Source organism: Grus americana, chromosome 25 (assembly GCF_028858705.1).
Source record: "Grus americana isolate bGruAme1 chromosome 25, bGruAme1.mat, whole genome shotgun sequence".
NCBI classification, from domain to species: domain Eukaryota; kingdom Metazoa; phylum Chordata; class Aves; order Gruiformes; family Gruidae; genus Grus; species Grus americana.
This window is the reverse complement of record NC_072876.1, coordinates 4795432-4804969: the sequence shown is the minus strand read 5'-3', so window position 1 is coordinate 4804969 and position 9538 is coordinate 4795432. Positions and strand designations below refer to the sequence as shown.

At 53.3% G+C, this 9538-nt stretch overlaps 1 protein-coding gene across 3 annotated transcripts; it reads right to left on the bottom strand.

The window, feature by feature from the left end:
- Positions 1 to 732: 732 nt before the first annotated feature.
- C25H1orf116 (chromosome 25 C1orf116 homolog) lies at positions 733 to 8817 on the bottom strand. Of its 3 annotated transcripts, XM_054803584.1 has the most exons (5): positions 8388 to 8817; positions 8188 to 8264; positions 4945 to 5084; positions 3386 to 3563; positions 733 to 2870 (listed from the first exon to the last, which is right to left on the bottom strand). In XM_054803584.1, the coding sequence occupies exons 3-5, from the start codon at positions 5035 to 5037 to the stop codon at positions 1639 to 1641; spliced, it is 1503 nt and encodes a 500-aa protein (XP_054659559.1). In that variant the 5' UTR covers positions 5038 to 5084; positions 8188 to 8264; positions 8388 to 8817; the 3' UTR covers positions 733 to 1638. The 3 variants fall into 3 exon arrangements, with proteins under 3 accessions (XP_054659559.1, XP_054659557.1, XP_054659560.1); XM_054803582.1 differs by having other exon boundaries at positions 8188 to 8817; XM_054803585.1 differs by lacking the exon at positions 4945 to 5084 and having other exon boundaries at positions 8188 to 8817.
- Between the last annotated feature and the right edge of the window lie 721 nt (positions 8818 to 9538).

The window sequence follows — 9538 nt, the reverse complement described above, 5'->3', positions numbered from 1 at the left end:
ATGCCTCTTTGGAGAGGAATTAGAAGCCTGGCTCTGGGTTTTGTCGGTATGAGCCTGTTTAGCATTCACAACACTGCCTTTAAAAGCTGATTGTACTGCAAGGTCAGCGATGAAAACGACTGAGTGCAACTTTATCTTAATGCTGCAAGCAGTTAATTAACATCAGTAAATTGCTTAGTGCAATTGCCTCCATGGGTCAGCCCCTCTCTCTAAAGGAAGCCTACATTAGTTTTGAAATGAAATCGCCTGTTGGGTGCTTGCTTTATTAGCAGAGACTCTCTAGATGTCCAACACCAAAAGCTAGGATTGCATGACAGATTTTTTTTTTTTTGGTGAAGAAAGTAAAAAGGTCCTTTTGAGAACCTTTAGCGTGGCTTTTCAGCTAACACGGCTGCTGTGGGAGATGTCCCCACAGACCCAGGAGCTGGTGCAGGTTGTAAGGGATCGACTGGAGCAGCGGCAGGTCCCGTGTCACTGGTCCCAGTCTGGCAATGCCGTGACAGCCTTTGCATCTGCTTATTGTACTGGAAGCACTCACATGAAATCCCATCTCATGCGGGTCCTGGGTTGCAGGTTCAGTCTCTGGTTCAGACCTCATCATTTGCAATGCCCAGCTGCTGGCTGGGTCACTCGCACTCCTCAAGTCAAGCCACATCAAAGGTTAAAACTCATTTTTTTAGCTTTACCAGACTTTTGACTGCAACACAAGAGTAATTCTGTATTACACAGCCATTTGCTCATTATACACAAGTTTATTACAGAAATAAACCACCTTTGTTATAAAAGGTGCGCAGCATAAACGTTGACAGCATCAGCTGGGTCTGAAAGATGCAAAGAGAGTTTGAAAGGGAATGAAACGGCGTTGTCTCAGGCTTGGATATCTCTCATTTTGGGCAGCACTTCTGGCTCTGCCACCAACACAGTCTGTCACTTCTTAACCGTCACTTCGCGATGAACGTGGATGCTTGCGTGTCTGACTTTTAAGTGGTATCCAGCTTGTCAGGGAGAGCAGGCTAGCAGAGGAGGCAGCGGGACATCTGTGCAGCCATCCGGCCCCTCGCCTGCAGGCGCTGCGCGAGGAGCACTCGTGCACGGGGGAGCGTTGCTGAGCCCCTCGGGTGCCCCTTGGTCTGACAGGTTTGTATGTAGCAGGTACGGTTTTTGGGAGGCACTTGCACAGGGCAGGTGAGCGCTCAGGCATCAGAGGCTTTGGAGAAAGTTAATAAAATCCCATAAATTCCTAAAGCAGCAGCAGGGTCCTGCAGTTCTTCCCAGAGAGTCTTTATCCACAGGCAACGCCTTTTAAAACTAAGCCAAACCCCCAATTCCATGGCTTCCCTGTTGCGATGAATCCCCAAATGCATTAGAGACCTTGTGGGAGAATATGCCACATCTGCATGCTGAGTGATGCTTTATATAAATAGCTCATATACACTTGCTATATACAAAATATTATGTACACGTGGTGTTACTTTATTTGGCGTGAAGCTCCGAGTATCTCTTGTGGAACTGCTCCCAAGATGCTGGGGCAGATCACAGCAGAAGATGCTTGTGGTTGTGCTGACCGAGGAGAAGCAGCGAAGGCACCTGGGAACAGGATGAAAAGCCCTTTTTCCAGCAGCCCTGCCACCCGCAGAACTATTCCTTCAGCAGACCGAGCTTCTTCAGTGCCTCTCGCCGGTTCTCATCAGTCGTGCCCTTGGGGGAAATCGTCACGCTGACACAGGAGCGGGAGGGCCTGGGGAAGTTCTGCAGCGGGTGGGATCGCCGCTTGCTGCTCTTCTCCTGCTCCACCTGCCCAGACTCCTTCAGACCAGCAAAGTCCTTCCCTGCCCCGAGGGATGCTGGCCGGGGGCGGCTGCTCCTGAGGAAGCTCGGGGCGAGCCGCTCGATGAAGGACATCTTGCCCAGGGAGCTGCTGGTCTTGACGCTCTGCTCCTTGGTGCTGGCCATGTAGCTGCTCAGCCCCACACCGGAACGCTCCAGGGTGTTGGATTTGAAGTTCATCTGCCGGATACCAGGTGCCGACCTCTCCGCTGCCCCGCAGCGTGCCTCGGGCTCCCCAGGGACGGGGAACAGCATCTCTCTTGGTTGGAGATGCGTGGTAGGTTGAAGGTGGGTGCTGGGCTCCTTCCTGTCATGCGACAGTCCAAGCTTCTCCAATGCCTCCCGCCGGGCTTTCTCCCTCTCCTTGGGGTCGAGGTGCCCCGAATTTGCCTTTTCAGCAGCGATGTCACTGGGAGAGCCGGGCTGAGAGCCAGCTGAGGATGATGGTGGTGCTTTTACCTTCTGGCTGGGCTCCATGGCAAGTGGCACTGGGCTGTTTTTGCTGGTTTTCAGGATAATATTTGGCGGCAATTTCCGTGGTTTGGGGGCAGTTGGAGGCCCACGCTTGGCATCTGGGTCCTGAGGGGCCACTTCCAACAGGGATTTCTCTGGCTGGCCCCATGAAGTCCAGGTCTTGGTCTCTTTGGCTGTTTCCCTCTTGGCATCTGAGCGATTGCTACGTGACCACTCATGGCTCACCAGGTCATCCTGGAAGGGATCTGGAGGCTGGATAATCAAAGATCCCAGGGACTTCATCTGGCTTCTTGTGTTGGCTTGGTCAAGCCCGTCCTCCTTGGCCATCTCCTGTGAATATTTACCTACTGGCACCAGGTCCTCCACTGCGCGGACAGTCGCTTTGCTGTCAGAAGCTCCGTTTGCTCTTTGTGTGTTTGCTATGGTGATGCTCCTTGGAAGACTGTAATAGCCTGGGCTTGGAACCGCTGCTGGAACTGGGTTTGAAAGGGCAGAGATGTTCTTGCCACTCTTCTGTTCGGCTGCGTGCTGCTGACCTACACTCAGAGAGGGAGCCCCATTTTCCAAATCTAGGCAAAGAGAGAGATGTGAAGGCATGCACCGTTGTGCACACAGACACAGGACACCTTCCTCTTTACAGACTCACTTCTTCACACCTGCGAAACCAGTGCAGCCATGGCAGAGTACTTGCACCCAGAGAGTTTACCCTGACCCCAGCTAACATGCTGTAACAGCTAAGAAAGTCAGATACTTTGGGTTTAACAGAGCACACGGTGCATGAGGAGCCTCGTTAATCTGTGTGAGCCTGTTCAGAGCACGAGCAAAGATGTTCTGCCCTGCAGTTCTGCTGACCTTGATAGCTGCTAGCAGCTCCTGCACATGGGAACTGGGAAAATGCAGCTGGTGCCCTGCCTAGCTCGCTGCCTACAGCCACCTCTCCCCACGGAGTGACGAGAACAAGCTGGCTTTAGCTTACCACGTGCATAAAACCAGGGCAGTGCTCCTTCCCTGCCTGCCAAGGGAACGCACCCCAGCGAGAAAGTCCCTTTGCAAACAAGGGCTGGAGGAAGGGTTTCCAGCTTACCCCGGGGACCGGAGTCTCTCTTGGACCATGTCCCAGGCAGCTTGGAGGGCTCCACGTAGTCGGTCTCATCGGTAGAGACCCCGCTGTCTGCTTCTGCATCCAGTGAGCCAATAGTTTCTTCTAAGAACATCAAACACTCTTTCTCTTCCACAGATAAGTAGTCATAACTGTTATCACTCTGCAAAGGAAAAAGCAGGACGGGTAGAGACACAGGGGCGTCATTAGTCGCAGCCCTGACAGTTCAGGAGAGACCTGTGACAGCTCCTGCCCAGGACACTTGGCCAGTGACTATTCAAAAATTGGTACTTACAGCTACAGAAAACTAGACAGCTTCCTCTAAATATATATATTATCTTAAAGCCATTTTTATATTACCATACTATGAGCATCAGACGATAGGTTTATTCTTAACTTGGAAACTTGGCCTCTAGCTTTTAGTTCTGTAGTTTACTTTGAAATATGAGCAGGTGGGTGGTGGGGAGGGGTCTGTAGATACAGACATCTCTACTGATCAGCAATGCTGAATCTTAGAAGTTTCTCTAAATATCATAAATACTGAAGACTTATCTGGGTGGTGGTCTCTCTCCTTGTTCTCCTATTCATACCTCAGTTTTGAAAGGAGTATGGCAAGATACTGTTAAATTTTTGTTGTATTTCAAGTATCGTGAGATAAGATTGCTGTGGAAGTGCCAAGTTAGAAGGTGATACATGCAATATGTCATGAAAAAACTCAACTGCAGGAAAGGATGGAGCGTGCATCAGATCAGCAAGCACGGAGGAGAAATTGTCCCAGCTGGAGTTGTTTTGCAGACAAACACCTATCCAAATCTTCTACCATGCAATATTGCAACCAGTTTTTCCATCCCTAATAAATTTCAGAGGGTTTGGTTCTGGTTTGCAATACATCAAATGGAAAACCTGTTCAGGACTGAGCGTTGCACTTACACATATCAATTATGCTCCAAGTCAGACAGGATGTAATTAGTCTGTCAATCTTGGAATCAGTGTTTGGAAACAAACAAGCTTTAATGGACAGATAGTGAAAAATTACACATCTACACCCATGGTCCAAACTCATCTCTGCCTTAACTAGGAAATTAATCTCTTGTCAGCCGGGAGGAGTACGGCTTGCTGTCTTCTCCAGGTGAAGCCACCCTTGTTGGAACCAGTCTGACCCAGTTATCCAACTGGTCTAATCCCTCACCGGGGAACTCGCCAGGCTCCTCCTGCCCAGTGCCTGTAGTCTCTGCCTCTTCAGGCAAAGCAGGAGCCGCTGGGCTCTCGGCATCATTTCCCCGAGGAGACCTTGCAGGGGCTTAGCTTCCTGATCGCCGCCACACGCATGGCGGGACGGAAAGTCTGGGAGTGCTTTGGGGCAGGAATTAATTTGGTCCTTGCGTTGCCCTTAGCACGGTGCTGTATCAGGGCCCCCGGGTGCTTCCAAAGCACCGATGGAGAGCAGTATGGAGCAGGGCTATGACCAAAATCCCTCCTCAGCCACCAAGAGGGGTGAGTTGAGCCCCTGCCGTACCCGGGCTGGGTGCAATGGGGTTACTTACGCGCTGCGAGTGGTTGGAAGCCGTGCTGACCATGCTGTCGCAGCTGCCAGAGTTGCAGCCAGCCATCCCCAGCCCCAGCTCCTTCTTAGGCATATCACGGGCTGCCGCGGTGTCCGGTGCGGCGGGGGGCAATATCCCGGCTGAAGCAGAAGAGAGAGGCGTTAAGCTGCGAGACCGCCCCCCCCCGGGGGCAATGCAAGCAGGCTGGCTCAGCTGGAGGGAGGACAGGCGAGCTGTGAAGCTGCTGGATGGGTGCAAATGTGCTCGATTTTTAGGCTGCTCTCTCCAGGAGAATGGGCAGCTGGGCTTTTTTAAAGCGTCCTTGGAACCAAAGTATTCCCCAAAAAGAATTGGACATAGAGAAAGCTCTGGACTGCCCATCCACGGCCATCTCGTGCTGGTGGTTCTCTAATCATCTCGCAGGTGTGGATAAGGGGGTTCCTGAGTGAAGGAAGAGGCTGTAAGCCCAGCTCAACTTGGGAGCTCGGCAGCAGCACTCCCATCCCAAGGCGAGCCCCAGCCCAGCTCTGCCTCGTGAGATCTCTTCCCTCCACCGCACCCACCGCTGCCAGCTATGCGGCTGAAGCGCTCTCAAACTTCTGCACGCTCTGACCCGAAATGCTGCCGTTTAGCCAAAGCCTTGCTCTGCCGGGAGCTTCCTCCTGCAAAGGGCTTCCTCTGCCACCCTTCCTCGGGGCCGGCAGAGGTGTCGGGAGGTGTCGTGGCTGCGGGGAGGTGCCCCTGAACCTTCGGGGCACGCCTGGGTGTGTTGGGGCATGTGCCTGGCATCGCTTGCACAGAGCAGGGCAGCGCTGGGGGCTGTGCCCGGGCTGCAGCCACGCGCCTGTCTACAGCCACCCCGGGGGTGTTACAAGCAGCACCCTGATGTCCCCCCCTGCTCGTGGTAATGCACCCCTGCTGCTGTTCTGGATGCAGCCCGTACCCCTGACACGGGTGGGACCCGAGCGTGGTAGTGGCTGGCTGACAAACAACCCGCTGTCAGGGTTCCCAACACCGAGACCTTCCTGGGGCAGGGTCCTGGGCGGCGGAGGGGCCAGTTATGTTTGCAGGGTGTGTGGCCAGGAGAGCTCTGCTGCCTGCAGGGAGAGGCCGAGCAGCCTACAAAAGGCATAATTACTTACGGAGGTAAAGCATTAAGCTTCCAAAATTTACTGACACCACCAATTACGTGTTTTCTTTGTGCGCGCCGCCCGTTCTTCGGGAGAGAACTGGGCTGCGGAGGCTAATGAGAGCAGCAAAACAAACACCCCCTCCAACACACACGGACCCACGCAAGAGGATTTGCTCATCGGAAGACAGAGGAGCTCTTTGTGCTGTAACCTGGCCGTGGCATGCCGGAACAGACTGCTGCTTTTTTTTTCTCTTCTAGCAGGATCAGGGAATTAGATCTGGCAATAAGTGAGCAAAGCTGGCTGCTTGTTCAGATTGTTAGACCCTGAAAGAATTCCTTTGTAATTGGAATATGCTGCAAAAATCAGATTTCAACGCCCTCACCCTGACAGATCCAATCCTTCCACGCGGGAACAGTTTAATATTTTGTTCTCGGCTTTGCATTATTTACTGCTTAAATTACGTTTCAGTAAGTGGTGGTTTTGGAACAGCAATACCCTTCCTTGATTCTTTGAATTTGGACAACTTGATAGCCAGAGCTTTTAGTTATCAGGAAGCAGAGACACCCTCTGAGTTTGGGAGTTTTTAGGCTTTTGCAAGCAGCACACTTTTGCTGCGCACCCGAATATTTGCAGCACGAAATCTGAATTTTCTTCTAAGCAGCAAGAGACGACCGCCTGCTCGATCGGGATTGCTGCAATGCTCCTCGCTGCTTCCCGCAGAAATTCGAGCGAGCAAAACACTCCTGAGGAAGTGAAAGTCTTGCTCAAACTTGACGCCTGCAGCTGGAGCAGCCGGTCGGAGCCCGAGTCCCCTGTGCAAGGCAGCCCTGGGGCGGGAGAGCCGCAGCGTGGCCCAGCGCTGCTCAGGGCTCTCATCAGAGCTCATTTCTCTGTGACGGTGCCCGCCACCGTCAGCCCGTTGCAAGAAATAATTTGCTCTCGTTCACGTAAAGCAGCTGCCAAGGCTTTGCGCCCGCCGAGCCCCGGCTCACAGGGGAGGCAAAGTTCAGCCCAGAGCTCGTCCGAGGCTGGAGAGGACCAACGCAGAAACAAGAAGTTAATTTTCCTGCCTGCTCATTCTCTCATGTGATTATGGCTCGAACGCATTCATCCGACTCAGGAAAGGGGAAAAATCAGTGTTGAAAAATGCCAGTTTTTATGATTCAGAAGGGTTTTACTGTTCCTTCCTTTTGCTGAAAAACATGGCAGTTGAGCCACAAACTAAAAATATGACTGAGCATTTAAATTAAAAGACATGGTACTCGCAAGACGTGGTACTCAAAAAGCTGATTTCCATTGGTATATATCTTCCCCCACTAACAATACTTTTAGAAGAAGCTATTTTTTTAATTTAAAATAAAAGGCCCCTTTGTGCAGCTTTTGTGATGGCTTCCATAACTGTCCTTTACAAAACTTGCTGAACCTTCAAACATCAAAGAGATGCTGGGTAGCAATTAATGCTAATTGCTTTATACGAAGATGCTAATTTCTTTTAAGCCCCGTACTACTACAAGCACTCTATCACGGCTCTGCAGCAACGTTAAAGAGCATCGGTATTTTTTTGCTGTCTAAGGCGGTGCAGCCGTACCCCCTCTGCCTTACAGCTGCCGGCAAAGAGCTTTGTCCTGGCCAGCTCGAAATGCAAAACAAAGAAAACACCGTTTGCAGGTTCGGTCCCAGCAGCTCCTGCTCTGCAGCTGCACAGCAGGATGGATCCCACTCAGGGGGAAAGGAGACTGTGGTGGCAGATCTATAGTTCCTCCTGTTTAAACAAGGAAATGAAGGGCACGGAGCAGTTGCCCGAGCTGTTTGCTGTCCTGAGCACGAGTTTTCCCAGTCTCTCTGCCGGCAGCTGCCGGTCTCCCCAGCTTTCCTCCTGCCACCACCTTCAAACCACCTTGTCCATCTTCACTGGTGCCACCTCCCATGACACCTCCACCACACTTTCCCCTTCCAAAGCAAAGCACGTCCGGAGCCCCTGGGTGCCCGGAGCCCCTGTCCCGCCCGGGCAGAGCACTCAGCCCCTCACCCACCGCCCATTCAGCAGGAAAAGGACAGAAAGCAAAAGACAAGAAGGAATAGAGATTATTAATTTTGTTTCTTTTTTTACCAGGACGTCTGTTGTTCTACGCTGCCCAAATCCTTGTTCCGGACGTGCCTATCCCAGGAATTCTTTGGTTTTCTGGGCTAACCAAACAGAGCCGGGTTACACATTAACTCCTCTCCCCGGCAGAGATAAGGCTGTTGCGGGTGCTCGGCAGGTGGGTGCTCGGCAGGTACGTGCTTGCGGGCGAGCCCCCGGCCCCTCACCTGCAGCCTGCTGCACCGGGGCAAGAGAAACTCATCTCGCCCCCACGCAAGGCAGGTCGGCTGCTGCTCCAGGCTGGGGTCACAGCACAGCCGAGCCCCTAAACCAGCTTCACGTTCTGACCCGAAGCAGCCGGGGCCCTGCGTGCCGTGCTTTCTCGCAGCCCTGCCAGAGCAGCTTTGCTCCGAGCCAGTGTGGTGCAGGCAGGGCAGGCAGAGGCGCAGGCAGGGCAGGCAGAGGCGCAGGCAGAGGCGCAGCTGCAGAGGCGGGTGGCAGCACCGGCACCCTGTGCCCGGGAGGCTACGGGCAGCTCTGCTCAGCACCACCCAGCTCACTCACTCCCCGGCTCAGCTGGTGTCCTCTGATGTCCTCGGCACGGGTTTCGCTGGAGACTCCTTAATCCGACAGCCTGTTCTGCCGCATAGCTGCTCGCTGACATGCGGAGGAGCCCAACGCACAGCCCTGACCGAAGCGCCTTTGCACACAGTAATTAAGTCCTTTGCTGGGTGTTTGCGCCGTGCGCTGCTGAAGGCATTGCCCCACAACAGGTTTATTCTCTTAAGTGGTTTTGTGCATGAGGTCCCTCGGCTCAGGGTAGGACCCGGTTCCTTCTCGGCTCTAAAAACACGGATTGCTGCTAGAACAGGTATATACTTGCACATCACCAAAGCTTTCCCAGAGACCGAGAGTTTGCTGCTGTACGCTGTAAGGAGGTTCTTGTAAAGATGGGTAGAAAGCCACTTTAGAAGGGAAGCTTCACCACTAAGCTTTATTTGTGTGCTAGGGGAGAGGGTGCCCAGGTCCTGTGCAGCTCTGGGGCTTGTTCTGCACATCCCGCCCAGCTGCAGCTCCCCCCGCACCCCTCCTGGCATCGTTCCCTGCAGGCGTTGAGCCCCTCTGCGGGTTCGCTTCCCGGCTCTCTACTGCTGCAAACTCTTTCTCCTTCGCAAGGCAGCTTGAGGTTGAGTCCTAGGGTAAAGCTAAAGCCCCCAAGACACCCATCACACTCCTCTTCCCCTCAGCCGCCCTCCTCACTCACACCGACACCTCAGAAACTGCTGCCGGGACCCTCAGCATTTCCACCGGCAGCATCCCCTCCTCCAAGGGGACCACCTCTGCTGCCTCTCTCCGGGAGGAAGGTACAGAGAGCCCG